Raw genomic sequence first — 20,877 nt, forward strand, 5'->3', positions numbered from 1 at the left:
GAATCCAGACAAGTGTGAAAGCACGCCATGGCTTCATCCAGAGAGCGTGGAATGAATGATGACGTCACGTACGCAGTGATAATATAAGCCTAAACCAGATGAATCATGGGATACTATTTGATCGTTGTCTGAAACTGTCTGGTTTAACAGCGCTTTAATACATTCTGTTGGCAGTCATGGTTACCATTTCTTTGGTGTGAATTAAAGACGGCACACTATTACGCCATGCACGAAAAGGTTCATTGAGATTTACCCCCACGTGACCAATTACATGAATTGGAAGAGCAAAAGTTGTAGCGCAGCTAAATCGATATTTGTTGTAATTACCACCTCCCTACAACGGCGACCTCTGTACAATGGCCACCTCTCTTCAATGGTCACCTCTCTGCCACGGCCACCTCTCTGCAATGGCCACCTCCCTACAACGGCCACCTCTCTACAACGGCCACCTCTTTACAACGGAGACCTCTCTACAAAGGCCACCTCCCTACAACGGCCACCTCTCTACAACGGCCACCTCTCCTCTCTACAACGGCCACCTTTCCTCTCTACAACGGCCACCTCTCTACAACGGCCACCTCTCCTCTCTACAACGGCCACCCCTCTACAACGGAGACCTTTCTACAAAGGCCACCTCGCTACAACGGCCACCTCTCCTCTCTACAACGGCCACCTCTCCTCTCTACAACGGCAACCTCTCCACAACGGCCACCCTTTTTTTCCGTCCGATTAGAAATTGGCGGGAAGGAGAAAAACCTGTAGCTGACTTGGCATCCTTCACAAGGTCAGCAAAATCTATTTTTTTCCAAGCGATTATCCACTTCGCTTTCTTCAATGCTACCATTTCGGAGTTTGAAGCATGTCTGGCTCAAAATAATATGGCTCAAGAGCAGCCATAACCCTAAGTGGTAGTCAAAAGGCTCTTCGAAAGCCTCGAGGACAAAATCTCTCGGACGGAATGGCGGCAACGATGTTCGAATTTTGGGCTTCTTTGGAGACGAATTTTATGAGGAAAACCTGCACTTTAGAGGCTGAAACTTCAGTGAGTGGCTTAACTTAGTACAAGGTTTTTATTAGCGTTGACAAAAAAATATACGTTTTTGGAATGACCTTCTCCTTTAAGTATTTATGTGTTAAGAGAAGCATTAAAAGCATGCAAAATCAAATGCTCCCCCTCTCCCGGGCCGAAATGAACAGGTGTAATATACCCTTATCTTCGTATAACGGCCGCCTATCTACAACGTGCACTTCCCTCTGTCTCCAAGTCGGCGGTTGTAGAAAGTTTCGGCTGTACCACATTCGGAATTGGAAGCGACGGAAGAAATGGAAATCGAGGTGACGAGAGTGCTGAAAACCCCGTGGTACGTGCAGAGCAGTTGTTTATTAGAAGGGATAACTGTTCGAGGGAGAGGGGGGCGTGACGTCCTCCGGTCCCATGCGAGCAACCGTTGTTTTCCGTGGTTTTGGGAAAGCGCGAAGTTAGTCGAACACTCGCATCATGCGGTGCAGCTGATATGTATAACCTACTGGATACGAATGAATAAAGTTATTCAATCCTTGAACAAGCATAAAAGCGCGTTAGATATATAAACAGTAGCCTTCATTTGGCTCTGTATGCTCTGATATTTGTCCGCGGACATTGTCTGTTCCGAGAAGCGTACAGTTTGAAAACTAGGAACTTTGAGGAACAGATAATGTCAAAGGACAAATATCCGCACATATTTTCGCGCCAGATGGAGGCTTTTGTGTTTACTATCCTTCAAATATTTTTCACAACACGCGCGGTTTTGAACATTGGGAAATATCACTCAATCATTCCCTAGTTTTAGCTGGAAAATATTCGGCCACGTGACGTGTTTAGACTAATCGCGCATGAGTGAAATATTCGATGGATTATAACACTCGGATATTCATTGTTTTAGCTGGGTCATATTGAGTCAAGGGACGTGTTTAGACCAATCGCGTGCGAGCAAAAATATTCGATGGATTATGAGCGCTGATAACACAACAAGAGAACATGTAAGAAAGCCAGAAATTCACTAATTACTTGGAAATGCATTCACTCTAAGACCTTAGTCGTATGTCAGCAAGCGCTTTTTGGTTCACCGTTACCAACTACAAAGACGGACTATGACAGAATTTAACAGCCCAGAACCTTGCTTGTGTGAGTGGATAAACTACACCTTTACCATCACGTCAAGAACGACAAGAAAAGACGGAAGATGGGAAGCAAAGTTTGAACTCTTGCTATTGAACTGTCTAGAGTCTGGCTCTCAGTGATAATTATTGTCCTTAAAATGGGAAATGCTACTTGAACGAGCTGCGTGAGTCAACAAGTAAAGTTGAATAGTTGAATGCTAATATCTATGCTTGAGCCAATCCACACATGAACATCCTTTGCGGACTGTTACACCCGTTTTCAGTGTTACGTGCATGCATAGGCGACATCTTTCGACACGCTATGTAACCTGGCCTACGTCAAAAATGTAAGCACAACGGACTTCTTTATGGTCGAACTCGACTTTAAGTCATGAACGATGGATTTATTTGACATCAGAATAAGGCTAGGAGCATCAAGAAGTCATTCTGTGAGAGATAAATTGATTGTTTGAATATTTACATCGTTCGAATATCAAAAGCGGTAACGGCCCAATTTTACCGGAAGTCACTATTGAGAGCCGATCGACTACACTCGAATAGTTTGATTTATCCCGTAAATCAGGAAACATGCAAAGTCCGCAATCGTCTTCAGCGATTTGAGGTCAGTAAGTATCCTTTATTTGTCATATTTTCCGCTAATACAGGAAAAATTGCCAGTTTCACTGTTAAACGGTCTTTTAGCCGTTCACATAGCATGTCGAGAGATTGCATGTCGAAAGATGGTCAAAAGATGTCGCCTATGCACGTAACACTGAAAGCGGGTGTAAAATGGTGCCGAGTCAAAGTCTTGTTTCCATGTAAGACAAGCTCCAGGACTCCTCGAGTTGCAGACGAACCATGGCCGCAGTTACTTTGTCCTCTCTCTTCCTAAGAAGACATGAGTCAAACACAATCTGCATCTGAATCAAATACAAAAAAAAAAGAAAGACACGTTTTAGGAATGGAATCCAATAAAACACTTTTTCTCTCTGAATGATATTGAAGTGAGGCTCTATAAAAGACAAAATGAGTTGGATTAAGTCAATGTATTACCGCCTCTTTGGACAACAGTAATCAGCTGTTTATTGTGGAAACACTTCTCTGACTGTTTAACCCGGTCTGTAAAGGTTAAACCAGCTAGATATTAGGCACTAGAGACTGTTGGCAGTCGTACCTGACAGTCAACATCACTGCACTGTCGAACCATTTGCCGTAGCAGACCTCCGAAAGCTTTTATATCACTAATATGACTTGTTTCCACCGAGGCACGGTCAAAGTTTGTAAGCATTGCTCTCCATCGCGGGATCTGAAACCAATGAGAGCATGCCACGTAATTAATCATGGCGAGCTATTAATTAACCTGATTAATTACTTGAGAAACATTTGCAATGTTCCTAAGTATTAAGACAATCCACTGGTTGCTCTGTAAGCTTTCTACTGTAACAAAATTAGCGGTGTCATAACTGTTGGATCAATTAGTCCACTTACCCCTGACCTTGCTACTAATAAGATATTTGCTGGTATAATGCTGTTGTGATTGACTCCATGATCATGCAGGAACTCTAGAGCATTGATAACATCAAGACCAAGGTGGTGAGCGAGAGCGAGGCTCATGGACGGGGAATTCCTTTCCATGAAAGCCAACAGAGAGATTCCGCTGACGAACTCAAAACATAGTATACTGAGGCAAAAACCAAAAGAAAATGCGTCAGAAGGTAAGAATAATTTACGGTTTTATTATTTGGCAATAGTTGGTTTAAATGGCAAATTAAACCAATATTTTTTGTAATAAATTTATAACATTCAGTCCTGATGATCTGCTCAAGCTCTCAAGTAGTATTCTTAGGTTTTCTTGCAATCCGCGGGGTGGCGACTTACGTTGCAGTTTAGTCGACAGTCCTAAAATTTTAGTTGCCGTTGTGACTAAACTGGTGGCAACTTAATTGGTTACCGGCCTCGGAAAAATGTTTAGTTACTCCCTAATTTATTTTGATGGCGTCTGCTCTACTTTATCACACACCACCTTCTGCAGTGCAGACGGAAAGGAATAACGTCATGCGTTCAGCATGTGCAGTCGACCATAGCTGGACAAACAAGCTAGTCACGCTCTTGTGTGACATAAATTACAACAATGGAAACAACGCTATCGATACCAAGCTTTTCATAGACCAAGGCGGTACTCGGCAAACATATATAGTTGACTGGTGTTCTTAGAGTCGAATCGTAACTCTTTTTGGTTTCTACCTTTGTAGTCGCAGAGGATTACTTCTCGAAAGCCCAAGTCGAAAAATGCAGGTCGTTCTTTTTCTTGGTCGCCAAATGGGGATCATAGAGTGATAACAGTATTGCCACAGCCTGCTAATCGTGTTCTCGCTCTTAGCTCTGCGTGAGCAGCATAATTTACAGAATGATGTGTTTTGTGAAGAAAGCTTTGGAAACTGCTGATGAACCTGCTGTTTACAGCAGTCCTACGAGCTTCAAGCCGCATGCAAATTTGTGATTTTTTAGTTCAGTTCAATAATCTGGTTTTGCCTACTGATCGAATATTTTCTTTGCTACAAAAAGCCAGACATGGCTTTTTCATGCATGCCTTCTTCCTAAGCCGTTAGCTCATGTTAAGTTTTAGACAGTTGCTAAGGAAGATGGAAAATCACTAAGGTGGATCACGTGCCCAGATCTTATGGAACGGGATTTGGTTCAAACCAGACGCATATATGCTTCTGGTTTGAACCTAAGCTACGTTTCTCTTATAAGTTCAAGTGCTAGGAACAAATGAAGATAATATTCAATGCTCTATTTCATAATTAGACCACGAGCCTGAGTTATCTACGAGCGAATAGTCAACGAGGCGTAGCCAAGAAACAAAGACAAGCACAAAACCAACAGTTTCTGTATTTTCAAGCCTAAAATTAAGAATAATTTTCCGTTGAAAGATAGCAGCGCGCGGGATCGTTGTCTATCAGCGAATAGAGAACCAACCACATTTCGCGGATTTCCAATAGGAGCACAACTCAGTGGCTACAAAAACTCGTTACAAACACAGAACTCTTGCTAATAGGGAGTTTACGAAACCACGACGGCAACGGCAACGAGAACGTCACTGAACAATGAGCAATACAATGGCTGTGCACGTGCATTGTAATTCTTGGTACATTTCTTTGCCGTCCTCTGAAAAAAAACGTGAAATGACCAGATTTTGCTTTGTCTGGAGAACGTGAACCACGACGGCTAATTTTTTGAATTTTTATTTCAAATTTATCGCCATGTCCCAGATTCAGTTTCATGATAGTTTTAACAGTGATAAACAAAGTAAATGACTTTAGAGTATCGCAAGATTCGTAGTTAAAACAGAAACTCATTTTTTAATCGACGTTGTTCTCGGCGTCGCCGTCGTGGTTTCGTTAACTCCCCAGTGACATAATTACGACGTGAGCAAAGACAATTTACATTTCGAGAATAGAAATAAACGAGTTTGTCTCCCAAAGTTTTTTCTAAGGGAAGTAGAGAAATTCCCTCCGTCTGTCTTTGAGTTTTAGAAATTTTCCTGTAAGAAAACTCCTGCTATAAGTCATACTTCTACTTAAACACAATAGTGTTTCTGTTGAGGGCCCCAACCTCGTTCCCAGGGTCTCTCACCTTCCCTGGGAACCCTGAGAGACCCTGAGAACGAGGTTGTTGAGGACTCATAGTTATCCGCGGAAATTTTATTTTCTAAGCTGTGGACGCAAAGCTGGCGCGAGCAAAGAATTGATAGGATAGGATAGGATAGGATAGGATACTTAATTTAAAGTGGCAAAATGCTTAGCCATACGGCTAGTTTACAGATATCCCGCTACTAAAATTAACATAACTAACTACCGTAATGATGACATTAAAACCTTTAACATATTTATTTATTTATTTATTTATTTATTACAATTTAATGGCGAAGATAACATGGAAAATACAAGCAATAAAAGAATAAAATGGCCATAAGGATGGTCAGCAAAAGAGACAAAGTCCTCATACTAGGCAGACTACCTGATAAAAGAAAAAAAGGGGAGGGGGGGGGGGGGCAAAATTCTAAAACAGTTTAATTAAATTAAACATTTCTTGAAATAAATAATCCCTTACTCCCTTTTTAAAACCAGAGATGTTAGAAGCATGACGAATTGACAGTGGCAGCATATTCCACATTATTCATACAATAAAAATTGAAAATTTCATCGATAGGTTATGATACAGTAAAAGAAAAATTTAAAATGTTAAACTTCGAGCCTCGCTTTTGATAATCGAAATAACTAGTTGGTCCTCACTTATTCGAACTCGGTAATTTCGAATTCACGGTCATTTTAAACTATCTTTTGGATTTGTCGACGAGGGTGCAAATAACCTAATTGTTTTAGTGATATATAGATTTAGCCAAGCCTAAAACCGGGGCTCCTGATTACCGTAATCAATAACTAACTATAAAGGAAAAAAGGGGATTTGTTTTTCCTGGATCAGAAACAAAACAAAATGATCAATTGTGAGCATGTAATTGTTCAGCGTGTGGTTTCGACATTTTTTCCAGTTAAATATTAACAAACTATACCCAATAAGCGTAACCAAGATTGTAGAAATTACGTACGCAATATATCAGGAACTTTTCAAGAGACGATTGTGCAAGGAATATGTCGGAAGAAAAGTCAACAACGCGCCATTTATTTGCGCCGAAATTTTGCCTTTGCATGTATTCCCTCCTTCTCCCACAGAGTAATGACCTGACTTGAACCTACGATCCAAAGGAAAACCAGTACCTGGTTAGCGGTCAACTTCGAAAAAACAGGCGACCTCGACGAGCTCTAAACCTGAGCCCGCGATATGGTGACGTGAACTAGTCAGCGGATACCTTGTTTTGACAGCTGTCAGTCAACCGTAACATGGATGTCCAATATCAAAGATGTACCCATGGAAATGGTGCTAAGGTATTGGACTTCGCTTACGATAGGGTATGCCGGCATAATTTTGGGGATAATTCTGTAGACCGAGCATCGAGCATAATGCCGCCATAATGGGTATTTTTTCAGCATAAAGAGAATAATAATAATATATAAAAGTTAACATTTTTATAACTGTTATGAGAAATTTTCACGTTCAAGTGCTTTTAGTAAGGATTTAGCATATTGAAAAGCTTGGTTGCTACTTTCAAGGCCTTGAACTGATCAGAGAGTATCCTAACGATGGAAAGTTCCATTGAAATAAGAAATTTTAAGTGCTTTTAAACAATTATTGTAAGAGGTTTTTGTGATATCCAGAATAATCAAGGTCAAGGTAGGGGTTATCAGCGGAAGCCGAAGGCTGAGGCTGATAACCGAGAATTGACATGCTAAGTAATTGAAATGATTACCCTTAGAACCGCGGTCATACATGACATGATTACCCGTGACCTTGAGTGTCCTTGACATGATTATTGTATAATCTGCAGCTAGATGACGTCACAGGTGCTGATTTCGAAAATTCACTGTACACTTTCGGCCAATCATAAAAGAGATGGTGACTTCAATGTATAATAATGAGCATTATTTGTTGTTATTGTTTGTAAAATTGTAACTTCTGCGGTAAAACGTTGTGTTTCTGACCTATGGAGGTATCTTTTTGCCTCCAGGGAGGGAAGAGGGCATAAAATATAACCAAGATCAGTCGAGCATAATGCTGTTGTTTTTAGGGTGACGCTAAAAAGCTTACTGCTCAAATTTTCGAGCATAATGTATCTTACCCTAACGTACGGACGTACGGACAGTCACGTGACAACCAAAATTTTTGAGACCGATGGGTTACCAAATTTTCTAAACTATGGGACTCCGCTCGCGCGTCTTCGGTGCGTAGGAGCTCCACTATAAATCTACCAATTGTTCAAAACTTAAACAAGACAGGTTCAGATACTTCGAAAACGCAAAGAATCGGCCGCCATTTTGTTGACAAGCAACCGCATACTATTTACAACAGAATAGATAGTGCGTTGTGTAGCCAATAAGAGAATAGCATGCGCGATAGAACACTGGTAGATTTATACTTAAACTTGACAGACATGATATTGCATCCTAAAACAAGCAATGCAATTGATTTCAGTTTCTTATGCTATACGGTTTTCACGATACAGAGTGACCTTAATTGCAGACCATCTACTATAGTAGTACTTCGTGACAATTTTTCCTGATTTCTATGCGGTTGATTCATGATACTTATTAAAACGTTAAACTATCTTGTCTATTAGTAAATTCGATTTCCTCGAACGTTTATGAGCCCTTAACCCAAACAGGAAATTAGCAGTCTTGATAGTTAATTTAAAATCTCTATACATACCTCATATTCTCACTGGGCTGTGGGATGTACGCTTGCGTAGAACATATTTCTAAAGAGTTTGCTGCAAAGAGATCAAAAGTTAGATATTGAGAATGCTTTGTTAGAATTGTTGCGGAATCAAAAATACTTCTAAAAACAATAGATGAAGTTTTGTCTGTCGGTTGTGACCGGTAGAACTAAATAAGCTCCGTCACGGGTTGTTGCTTCGAGTGGATGGAAATTAGATTCCAAAGAAACTGTTGTACTCGATGTCAACTGGTTTGATTTGTTTTCTTTTCGAAGTTGTGAACAAAGTAGAAAAAGAACGATAAAAACAAATTTATTTAAAGTTTGTTACAGAACACCATTTATGAGTTAATAACTAGGTACAGCTTCTTATTTACTTTCATCTCATTTCTATTAATATACATTTATTTCTGGTTTCTTTCCTGCTAGCTTCAAATGGTTCTCGCTGCCCTCATGCCTCTTAAAATTTATCCTAATGGACAAATACAGTTAGAATATTGTTTTCACCTTTACTGTGCCACTGAAGGGAAGGAATATCACGTCTTGTGGCTATTTCACGCAAACGTTCCAAAATTTTACGTTCGTTATCGAAAGCATTGTTCTTTCCTGGGGGAAAACATTTTAATAACGCTTTGGAGTTCCCGCTGCCAAATTCTTCCTCGGCAATGACATAAATCTGTAATGCCAAAAAAAATGAGTATAAGTAAACTGCATTTATTAAAAGTAATCTCCTTGCTAGCTTTTGACTTTAACATCGCATCAGTCCTGTAATCACAAATTCTTCTTGGATAAAGAGACGTACACAGCGACTCCACTTTTTTTGGACCAAGTAATACCCATGAGGAATATTTTCACCTATTCCCTCTCTTTGTGAGCAAGGAAAAAGGGTCTCTCATCACTCCCCTCCCCCCTTATTTAAAGCAAGCAAAGAACACATCTTCTCTTTGCCCCTTCACTTTGAACACAGCTGGATCCGCCACTGAATTGAATAATCTTTATGCATGACTTATGCATGTTTTGAAATGTCGTCTAGCGATGAAAATATATACTGAGATGACTTTGGTTAGGTACAACTAGTATATTTTCATTTTATGTATATTCTTTAGCCATACACCTACGATGTTCTCAAGGCAAGAGTTATCATTCCCTTGGACTGGATAATCTAAATAGAATATAATGGTTAATGTAAGACGAACCACATCAGGATCTTGAGAGAAGCCATCAGCTTTTCCTAATATACGCAGCTTCCTTGGAGGACAGTCCAGTGATTCTGTTTGGTGATATTCCGAGTTCATTGTTTCCGGCATGGCAGAGCCACCAGCCAGGTCTCTTTGGTGGGATATACCAGCTTTTGTTTAAAAAAAAAGATTACTAAAATCATTTCAAATCTTAAGGCATAATAGTAAAGCAAAGTGCTGTCATTCAGGTCACTAATTGACCAGAATATCGGTGTAGTTCGCGCAGGAAAGTTTCAAAAGTAGAAACAATGTGCGAAAAGAATTCTTAAAACAAATTAATAGAACTTTCATTATAATACTCCAGAAATCTCGCCAGAAACTGATCGACATCTTACCAATAAAAATACTTGTATGAACTAGTATGCTTAGAAAAAAATGTGACAATGAATCCGACTTGAGCTTCAGTTCTAATTATTATATCTCTCAGTAACCACGCGTACGGTGATTGGTCAATTTAAGCTAATTTAAGGGGCCGTATTCTACTGCACGGCCCGCTAAAATTTAAAGCTGTTTTTGTTGCCACAATGTTTCGTCATTTATCGCCTAGTGATCTTAACATTTATAGCAGGTAAAAGTTTAAAACTTTCTTTTACTTTAAATTGTGTATTAAAACGTGTTAACGACTAAACAACGATTTCAAATTGACTCGTTTTGCTTTCGAGGTGTTTCAGAAATTTGGAGCCGTTCCGCGTGAATCGAAATCGTTCTCCGGCACACACAGTAGAGATATAATGACTATCTTACTAACCTCGTCTTCTCGGTCCGCACTGTAAGTTATGGATCCTCGTTATTTCCCCTTCGATTTATGGCCTAGGCGCGAAGCGCTTGGGCCATAAATTGAAGAGGAGAAAACAATGTAATGATCAGAAAAATAAAAAAAGAAAAAAACAGAAAACAACTCGGTCCGTAACTTATTGTACGGACCTCGAATCCGGTTAGTAAGAGGTACATACAGATGTGAGATGTTTCGATGTAGTTATACACGTGTCTACTTACACCTCAACTTTGCAGCAAATCTCTTTTTAAATGCAGCTCTAAGTTTCCTTCTGACTCCAAGTGTTGAAAAGGTGTATAAGATTGGATTGATGGCGGAATTCACTGGAAGCACGAACACTGCGATCCATACTTTTGCCTCGTGTTTCGGATCACGAAAATCTCCAGTCAAAGATAAGATACCGAGAATAATTATTGGCACCCAGCAGAAAAAGTCTGTCAAAACAATGAAAAATAACCTTGTTGTTCTAGTGGATTCCGCTTTTACCATGTGCCTGACTGACGAGGAGTGGATTAAACGAAAAGCAGTCCAGAATATTGAGACATATGCAGTCAAAATACACAGGAATGCAATGCCATTCAAGGTGATGAAGAATGCAGTGGAATATTCCCAACCAGCCGGCTTGCCTTCCGAGAGTTGAAGTGGCAGGCAAACCGCAGAACTACCAAAGAAGCCAGCACCTCTTTCACTATCCTGGAAATACGAGATCCCCGTCCATGGAATAAACGAAATGATGATTCCTATTAACCATATACAAGTACAAATGATACGAGCTGATCTGAACGAAAGAGGCCGCACTCTGAGCGCAAACACGACACATATCAACCTATCCATCGTTACAGCTAATAACATCAGAACGGACACTTCACTAGAAAGCATGGAAAGCGCGCCCGCGAATCGACAGAGGCGTCCTCTCCTCCAAGCCACGTCATGTTGGAAGTATTCGCCTTTCCACTGGAGATCTTTGATAGCAATGATTAATAGATAGACACTCATTAAAAAGTCTGAACATGCTAAATTTGTAAGCATGAATGACTGAACTTTGTTTTCATCTCTCATTCGTACTCTCCAAATTATCACAAGAAAGTTACCAATGAAGGCTAGCAGTCCAAGTATCCAAATACACATGCGCAGTGTATTGTTTTTCATTAAATCATCACAGGTTGAGAAAGCTCTGTCAGGTGATTGACATTTCAGGTTTGGAATGGTATTCACAGCGTAGCAGCAGAGAATAAATTGGTCAAGTTTCCTAAGAAAGATAATAGAATCCTTCCATGTAACTGAAAAAATATTTTCTTTGACAATCCTAACTTTCTACAACTGTGCTGATGACATTTTTTACGTAATCGTTCCTAGATCTTCTCATAAACCCAATGAGAAAACATCTGACTACGAGAGTAATTTTTACTGTATTACAAGCAATGCGCGAGTTCTACATGGCGCCATGATTTTATGGCACTCTGCTGCGTATTCTGGCTACATAGAGGTGTACAGATCATGGATACTCCTAAAAGGGTGCTCTGTTGTAATTTTGCATTTCTTTATGACATAAACTATATAAAAATCAAATGAATGTGCAATTTTACCTCTTTTTTACGCTACGAAAGCGTTAGCGATACGCTACGAGCCTTCCGATAATTAAGGCAATTGTGAATACTTCCGATAATTTACAAAACAACTAATTTAAGATTTAAAATGATTACTTTCCACTGTTTTTGTAATCGTAGTTATAAAAATTATTAGAGAGCACTTACAAGATTTTCAGGCTTTTTAATTCGGCGAAAGTGTCGGCAGCAACATCAGATTCTGACAATGGGTTTCCATGGAGGAAACTAAAAAATAAAAAAGAATTGTTTCCTTCAATTGAATTCTCGGTTTTAAACCTTCTCAAGTCTTATGCAATATATTGATCAGTGTGAAATTCCTAAATCATTTACTATCTGCTCGAGGCATGTTCATCCCCATAGCTGCCTTCTCCTACTGACTCCGGCCTCGCAGCTCGGTCGGTAGAGCAGCAGAGGTTCCGCTCCAGTCGTCGAACCTCGAATCCAAACTTGCTTGATACTTTAAGCGCAGGTTAAGTTTTGGCAGGACACTAGAGGGACTAACGCTCGTTCACAAGCACTCCTAGACTAATTTACTGTTTCTACCATTGCTCAGTCCACTTTCTGAGCTTTGGGATGGCGTCATAACAATCTTCGAATGAAAGTTTAGCTTTTCATTTACTCTCTCTGGTATTTTTCTTTAAAACTGTTTGGGATGAGTAATGGATAGAGTAAATTATTCAATTTCTTAAATTTACTCTGAAATAGGTAAGCATTGCATTTACACTTTTAATTAAACGCAACTCCGGAAAATCAAAATGCGATACTTACAGCGTCGTTAATGAGTTAAGTCCTCGGAAGGAATACCGCTGAATACTTGTTAAATTATTGTTATGAAGATATCTAACAAAAAACAAAACATAACGGAAGCAAAGGATAACAGAAAAGAAACATAAGAAACATAACAGAAGCAAAAGAGTGGTGTGTACAGTATGTCTCCCTAATTCAACCTGACACTTCTATTTTACCTTTACCTATCTATGCAATCTTTAACACAAGCGTATGACTATAGTTACTGGGAGGATCAAACAGTTTACTATCCTCTGACTTGGCACCCAGGGATCCCATGCAATAGCCTTGACCTATTTTCTCCTACCCAAACTGCAAATATCAATTTCTCAGTTAGTTCCTCTTGGTGTAAATTAAAAACATCCTCTTTCTGAAGTAGCCTACAAAACGAACCGCCACGTAGATTTCACGGAAATTTACTTTCAGCAGTCACACCTACAATGATTTTGCTTTCAATAAGGATCGGAAAAGTAAAGCTTAATGGTGTTTTTGGTAAATGATAAGTAGAACAAAAAAGAGTAGACATAGACATAGACATAGTCCTAGACCAAGACATAAACATCGGTATCGACATCGACATCGACAGACATAGACAGTTTTTTTTACTTGGTCACACACTTAGCTATGGTAACGGTGCGTCCCATAGACTTGATAAGCAGAGTCCACAGGACGCACCAGCTAGTTTACAGGTGCGCCAAGAAAAAAAAAAATAACAAAAGAAGTGAAGGAGTGAAGAACAAAGTTTATTTTTTGCCGAGAGGTCCAGTAACGAATCCTGCAATCTGATTGGTTGTTAGCGTGGTCCGGATTTTCCTATATCTCTGACCACGGTCACGGTAACGGCGGGAAACAGCGCGGGTGAAAATGTCGTGTTGGTTAGTTTTCGTGAGTGAACCGGCGGTAATCGTCAACCTTTACCTCTTTACACTTCCATCGACGATTAATCAACGCAAGTTTATCTCTATTCACTTTTAAATGGCAAGGAAAGTCACTGTTAGTAAATTCAATTGAGTGTTTTGAAGTTGTGAGAGTTTGGTGGTTTGTAGCTCGGCGCTGTAATGGCGCGTAATCCAGTGTTTCTCTCGCTGCACTATTTTAATACAAAAAAATTAATTGCAGTCGAGTTTACCTCCTTGATTGTGGCTGTATTTAAGAGAACGTCTGTGGAATACACTTAACGAATTTCCTCGCTTTCTGGTACTCAATGTACGGTCAAAAAGTCCGATTTCGAGTGATTCGCAACAACTGATAGAAATTGTTCTTGTAGCACAACTTCAAACTTTGCACGAAACTCATACCGGGGAAACAACTTTGGAGAACTTAAATGATGAACTAGGTGCAACTAACATAAATCTGTTCTTTAATACAGCTTGCTTTGTCTAGTATTTGAGTTACTCGCTCGTTCGCTCGTTAGATTTTTTGCCATGGTTTGTAGACCTCCCAGCCGGCAAATAACATATATGTCTTTACAAAACAATTTTCTATCGTACTCACAGAAATGTTAAGTTTTCCAGGCCCCGAAATGCACCCTCTTCGATTGCTTGAATCTTATTAGAGTGTAGACTCCTGTTGGACAAAAAATAATTAACGAAAGTAATACATTTAATAATGAGAACGTGATACAAAACACAGTATTATTGCAACAGTGTAAGTAAGTAAATCCAGTATACAGATACTGCATATCGAAAGAATTCTTACAAAACTTTCAGATCCTCAAGATATTGAAACACCCCGCTGCGAATTTCACGAAGCAGGTTTGCTCCTAGGCCCCTATGGAAAGAAATATATTACTATTTTAGTTGAAAAACTCTCAGTAAGGAGTCCTTTTGCATTCTATTTTTTCAATGTGGGTGAGCTAAGAAGAAGTGGTTACAGACAAATCAATCCCAAGAAAGATTTCGGAGAGGTTAATTTTATTGTATCCTTACAGAGTATGAAGATTGGACAATCCGTGGAAGTTTTCTCTGGACACTTTCTCAAGGAAATTTCCATTCAGTCTCCTAAAAAATTCAAAGAAATTCGTTACTCCGCGAGAAATTGTGATGACAATAAAATGTCTAGAATTTATTTTTGTGTATCATGAATTATCAACTAGGTGATCGACTATGTTACAGTGCTTTTTGCCATAGAGTGTAGAGTGATCTACCAATCTTTATAAGAATCTTTGATCATTGCACGTCAGACCATCAGAGTAATTGGCATATACAACGTCATGTAAAATACACGGAAGAACCATGTTACTTACAGGGTCTTTAAAGCAGTTAGTTTCCGAAACACTGATTTGTCCATGTTTAGGATGACATTGTTACTCAGATCCCTGTCAAGATTACACTGTAAGTAAGCTCTAACTGTTTGAGGGATTTTGCAAGAAGAAGACAAAAATTGAATTATGGTTGCAGAACTTACAAGTATTCCATAAGTGGAAGGTTTGCAAAATCTTTGACCCCAATCCGACTTATCTTATTGTCACCAAACAACCTGAAAAGGACCACTTGATTAAATAAAACTTACTAGACTAAGAGTTTTCTTAAAAGTGTAGTAGTTAATTTCTGTCACATCTAGTACAAATAGCCTTAACTCATTACTCACATGACTGCTGTGGTTTCTGGGAAATAGCCGGGTATAGACAAAAGTAACTTGCTTTTAACTTGCACCCTGACGTCACTTCCGGCTAACCTCGAGCACGTGCAACCCCGAGGACAACCTGCAAAAGTTACATTAAACGAGTTTTAGATCTTAAGAATACAGACAACAAATTAAAGTGCTTGGAAAATTCATGTACCTACCATCAATGCAAGACGTTCTTTTCTCTGTAAATGTAAATAAAATGAAACAATGTTACAAAATTGTTTCTGATAGCATGGCAACACTTCATCGTCTTAAAAAAACTGTTTCAATGCGATCGCAATTTGAAGACTTTGAAAAAATTCAGCTTTTATGCAAGAACTATACCTGAGTGAAACTCACTTCCTACTGAAGAGATGGACCAACCGAGTGTTGAGGCGTTTAGGGCCAGTCTCATCTCTTTTTTTATCTTAATAGTAATTTTAATTATTTCCTAGTTTTCAGTCTTTTGCATCTGCGGCGATGGGTTAACCCTTTGCAGATTACAGATGCAGACGTAGGCTTAATCTGATAAACGCAGAAAAGTTTAGATTTTTGATTGCACAAGACTAGGTAATGTATTTTACTATATCTGAGATGCGATGAGCGGGCGTGTGGAATCAGGGATAAGATTACACTGAAATTTCCAACGTCGAGCGTAGAGTCCCAAGGGAGCAACGGTTTCTCCAATGTCATAAGAAACAAAGTATCTTCTTAAATGGTGTATTATTTTATTAACATCAAGAGACAAGAAGCAGTGAATATCGTTCAAATCTCACCTGATGTTACATGGTAATATGCCTTGAACCCAGTTCCCGACTGAACTTCATTTGAAGTAAACACTATTGTTAAGGCGTTTGATGCTGACTGTATGACTGGCGGAAAGGTATGCCCACAGTACCTTCCTATGGTGCGTGACCGGAGACTGCCACCGTTACGCACTTCAACGTAATCGTTAGAACACGTAGGATGAGACTCAGTTGCGAATGACTGAAACTGGAGACGTATGACGTGATTTTCTTTAGCGAACACGTACCAAGTGCAAGACACGTTGTTAGGGTAATATCCTGGGTAGAGGGGCGACACAATAAATCCGGAGCTGTTGTTGAGGCTTTGACTACAAGCTAAAGAAAGATGTAAAGGCAAAGAAGCAGTGGATTAGTGACTACTTATTAACCGAGAGTGAGGTCTTCACTGGAAAATCTCAAACCGAGACCTTGCCGTACTGACTGAGCGATAGCGAGGTCAATACGGTAAGGCCGAGATTTGAGATTTTCTCGTAAAAACCGAACTTTTGAGGCTTAATAAGTTGCTTATTACATGGCTTTTTGAACCGTTTTAGCCGGCCTGTAATCGGCTCATGAGTATTACGGGAAAATAATGCCCTTGAATTAGCCAATCAGAGCGTTCGCTACATCGGCTGCAAACACAAGGATATAACAAGTTAGCTTTGAACATTGACAAAATAGTCGATGCCATGCATAAATCAAAATTCTACCTTTCTGAGCGGTAACTGGTCGAGGTGAACAATACTCTCGCGACATGTAAACGCCTCCGACGGCAAGGTAGCCTGGCCTCCCATCTAATTCTCCCAGAATGCTTAACTGTAAATGTACGAGAAGACAGAAGTTTTTACATCTCTTTGTTACAATGATGGATGATGCATATGAAAAAACTCGTGCAGAAATTGGAGGACAAAATTACTCGGAAATAATGGATTAAAATAGAAAGTCTTTCTGAAACGAAAGAAAATAGCCTCAATACGATAGCGCCTATTTGTTGGCATTCACGTATTATTCCTTAGGGTGTATTGAATATAATCAAATGGATTAAGACCCTCAAGTGAATTCAGTTTGGTTAGTGCTGATTAGGAAAATAAAGTGATGAAAAGTCTATTTCAACATTTTGCTATAGCTACTAGAATTCATTGTTATTAAAATTATGTTATTTAATTTTTGAAATATGAAATTTCAAGAGAGGATTAAATAACAATTGACGTTATTGGTAGCAGTGCAGTAGTGGAATGACGTGATCGTCCAAATCCCTTATGACATTTATAGTTGTAATATTCGTTTAAACAGTTGTTGAAATTATTTTTATTGCAAACAAAACTAAAATTCAAACAACTGATCATGATTGTTTCTGTTTCTGTCGAAGTTCTTTATTACTTACCCTGAAACTAGAAATTGTGCTGATAGAGGTTTGTCCGTATTGCCACATGTACCCTGGTCCTCTGACGTCATAAGTCCAGATTGGCTGCCTTCCAAAACCGGAAGGCATTTCTTGGTAAATCGTAAGTGACCTCGCCGCAGGCCCCACAATTTTGTATTTAAACTTCAAGCATTTACCGTAAGAGTCTTTTGACTTGGCGAGCCATTGACTCACGTACACTGCAGTACTCATTCCAGTCGTGTTTCCTACCATAACAAGACTAGACCCTGCAAGGAAAATTAAATAACGTAGCAGTAATGAATGTTGAGTTATGGTTTGTGTCATAACTGAACCACGCGGGTGGGCGATAAATCTCTGCTAGTTCAAAAGACGGCAACAGCTCAAGTACGTCTTGTTTGTGATTATCACAGCTAGGCCTTTACTCTAGGTTTATTTTTTAAGATTTAAGCGGTTTCTTCCAGCTTACCATTGCGCTCATTACATGTGGAAGGACTGTGAGTGTAAAGCGTTCCATTTAGTATCTCTCTCGCCACCAGCCAGGATAACACATTACCAGCATCCTTTCCACATCCATAAGACATGTGAATTATAGCATCTCTTTCCATAACATAACTCCATAGATTAAACGTGCTGATCTTTCCAAATGTTTCAGAGTTCTCACATTGCTGCTTGAATCTGATAAATAGCATTCCATTGCCTGTCAAAAAAAAAAAATTTACGAAAACTTGGTGACGTAATGATATTAAAGACTGTCTCAGCTCTATACTGAGACAATATATTGGTTATGTGCAAGTTGAGACTTAAAGATGTATCTAATATTAGACCTTATACTTCACTTCTTTTGACGACGTTCGGGTTTATGGTAACAATGTTTTTGTTTACGCATACAAGTGACCGGAAAAAAATTACATTAGCGTCTGCTTCGTATTAACTGATCTTGAAGATTAAACTAAAGAAGATTTGATTTGAAAGCAAGTTATTTTTAACTTACAGATAAGCCCTTGCTTAATTTAACAAATTGACGTCAGTTTTTCATGTGTCTGTCCTGTGGTTGATCATGAATTTCGTCATAACATTGTCAAAGTGGCTGTGGATCCACGAGGCGATAGCCGAGTGGATCCGCAGACTACTTTGAGAATGTTATGACGAAATTCATTGTCAATAACAGGACAGACGCATGAAAAACTGACGTCAATTTGTTTTTTACCATAACAAATTGTCAAATTGTCTGCTCTCGCTCGTTGACGCACCGCATAAATTATAAATTCATGTGTCTGTCCGCTTATTGACAATGAAAATTAGCCAATGAGCGCGCGAGAATTTCTGCAGTTATCTTAAAAAAAAAAATTTCATCACCTGGTACTGCATCCATGGTAACAGGCTTAACTTCGTTATCATCGCTTTCTGCTGTTCCATCCTTCCATGCTCGCCATTGTCCGGTACTTGATGTCCACGTGACACACACGTGGTGCCACTGTCCATCATTAATGGACATATCTGCGCTTCTGTTATTTAGAGAAGACATGAAAGAGATAACTTACAATACAATAATGCCAGTGACCTGAACTTTTCATAACCTGTAGTTTATATATGACATGGAGTTTGAGAGAGAAGTAATATATCAAACACGACAGACAGTGGTTCATCGGAATATCCAAACACCGAGAAGAGAGTTGACAATACGACGCGGAGCGGAGTATGTTTGACGAAATTCGAGGTGTTTGGATAGCCGATGAAACACTGTCCCGAGTGTTTGATATATCTTCTCAATGGAAACAAAAACTAAGGAATAAACGGAGAAGTAGCCTGCGTAGCAAGCGTTTCCGTGGGGTTTGAAAGCAAAGAAAGACCGAGGAACGGGATTTTTGGTGTTTTGTCTGCGCGCTCCATTTTTCGCGCTGTAATTCTTTGCTCCCGAACCTCACAGAAACGCTTGCTCCGCAGGCTAACGGAGAAGTAAAATCGTCAAAATCTATGCTAATTGGTCCTAATTCAGAAAAAAAATTTCCCTGCATTGTAATGAACTAACCGTGTCTTGGTCTCCATGAAGATTAACTCGACTGTGCTGTGGCTGACTAAGCCAAAGCCACGAAACTGATATTTATCTATAGTGACGTTGTATTCCACGAGCAGACTACATTTGCTTGCTACCCATAAGCAAAACGTCATCGCGGTTAACGACGCTTCGGATTTGATTTCCGTTTTTATCATTTCTTCTCCTCGAAGGTGCACATCAAAGTTTTCTTGTTGCCCTAAAAAGTCAAAAATATAAACTGGAGATTACGTACGAAAACGGATCCACACAGCATTCATTAAATTACCAGGCCGAAGTAATGAATGGAAGCATACTAAAGAATTGACTGAAATCCCCCTCCTTTCAGACCGTGTTTCAATTGTAGCAATTTTATTCAACCTGAGAATTACGAATTAAATCATCTGCTAAACTTCCTTGGTATTCGTTGATGGGAATATAGCTGCAATAACAGAGTGAGTTTCTTGCTCTGTTATCTACATAGTTGCAATCTTTCATCAGCACTAATTTCCAGACCTTTAGTATAAGTGTTATTATTTCCAATGTAGTTGATGTCGTCGTTAAGTTGTTGCAGCTCGTTCGCTCCTGTGAGCTTCCAAGTGGATCCTTGGTTTTCGTTTTCCCATCCCCTCCATTCGTCGATTTGCTCATGGTTCTTTCCTCCTGGGACAAACAAACAGAAAAGAAACAAGCAGCTTGTTAGCAAGTGTGTTTCACCAAAGCACATTTGAATGAAAGTGTTATTAAGAGGGTTAGTGTGTAAACACAGGAACCGTGAACACTTGACATGTTTTTGTATATTTTTTTGGTGGCTATAGAATAAGGGCTCTTCGTATAATGTATACAAAAATTAAGCATATTAGAGTGTGAAAATGCAGATATTAAAAGCTATGAATATGTAGTCACCAAATGTGCAAAAGTGTTCATGTTTCGAGAGTCCACCGTGTAATCATTTCTGAAGGAATACACGGAGGCAAAGATTTCAATTTGCCATTCTGACAGTAAACCATGTCCGAGTTGTCTTTTTCTACTGTTCCAAATGCAACGTTCACTTCGAAATGCGATTTTCTTGTAAACCAAACTCATTTTCATATGAGAGGATGTATACCAGGACTCGTTTTAAAATAGGTAAAATGGCCTATGGCTTATTACAAAGACGTCAAGAAGGCTGATAAAAGACAAATTAAGCTCAGT

The 20,877-nt window shown here is 39.3% G+C and overlaps 1 protein-coding gene across 1 annotated transcript in view; it reads right to left on the reverse strand.

The window, feature by feature from the left end:
* Nucleotides 1-2,056: 2,056 nt before the first annotated feature.
* Nucleotides 2,057-20,877, reverse strand: part of LOC110063339 (uncharacterized) — a 36,648-nt gene continuing 17,827 nt past the window's right edge. The window contains exons 25-47 of the mRNA XM_020770313.2: nt 20,200-20,346; nt 19,681-19,903; nt 19,008-19,156; nt 18,118-18,348; nt 17,652-17,917; nt 16,978-17,083; nt 16,259-16,603; nt 15,662-15,685; nt 15,465-15,579; nt 15,282-15,353; nt 15,121-15,192; nt 14,804-14,875; nt 14,574-14,645; nt 14,370-14,441; nt 12,858-12,929; nt 12,237-12,314; nt 10,704-11,731; nt 9,666-9,817; nt 8,977-9,145; nt 8,464-8,524; nt 3,628-3,820; nt 3,314-3,445; nt 2,057-3,059 (exon numbers count right to left, since the gene is read on the reverse strand). Of these exons, the coding sequence (XP_020625972.2) occupies nt 2,940-3,059; nt 3,314-3,445; nt 3,628-3,820; nt 8,464-8,524; nt 8,977-9,145; nt 9,666-9,817; nt 10,704-11,731; nt 12,237-12,314; nt 12,858-12,929; nt 14,370-14,441; nt 14,574-14,645; nt 14,804-14,875; nt 15,121-15,192; nt 15,282-15,353; nt 15,465-15,579; nt 15,662-15,685; nt 16,259-16,603; nt 16,978-17,083; nt 17,652-17,917; nt 18,118-18,348; nt 19,008-19,156; nt 19,681-19,903; nt 20,200-20,346 (3,971 nt within the window). The 3' untranslated portion in view covers nt 2,057-2,939. The remainder of the gene's footprint in view (nt 3,060-3,313; nt 3,446-3,627; nt 3,821-8,463; nt 8,525-8,976; nt 9,146-9,665; nt 9,818-10,703; nt 11,732-12,236; nt 12,315-12,857; nt 12,930-14,369; nt 14,442-14,573; nt 14,646-14,803; nt 14,876-15,120; nt 15,193-15,281; nt 15,354-15,464; nt 15,580-15,661; nt 15,686-16,258; nt 16,604-16,977; nt 17,084-17,651; nt 17,918-18,117; nt 18,349-19,007; nt 19,157-19,680; nt 19,904-20,199; nt 20,347-20,877) is intronic.

This window comes from Orbicella faveolata, unplaced genomic scaffold, assembly GCF_042242905.1.
Source record: "Orbicella faveolata isolate gen_17 unplaced genomic scaffold, um_ofav_v1 contig_26, whole genome shotgun sequence".
NCBI lineage: Eukaryota > Metazoa > Cnidaria > Anthozoa > Scleractinia > Merulinidae > Orbicella > Orbicella faveolata.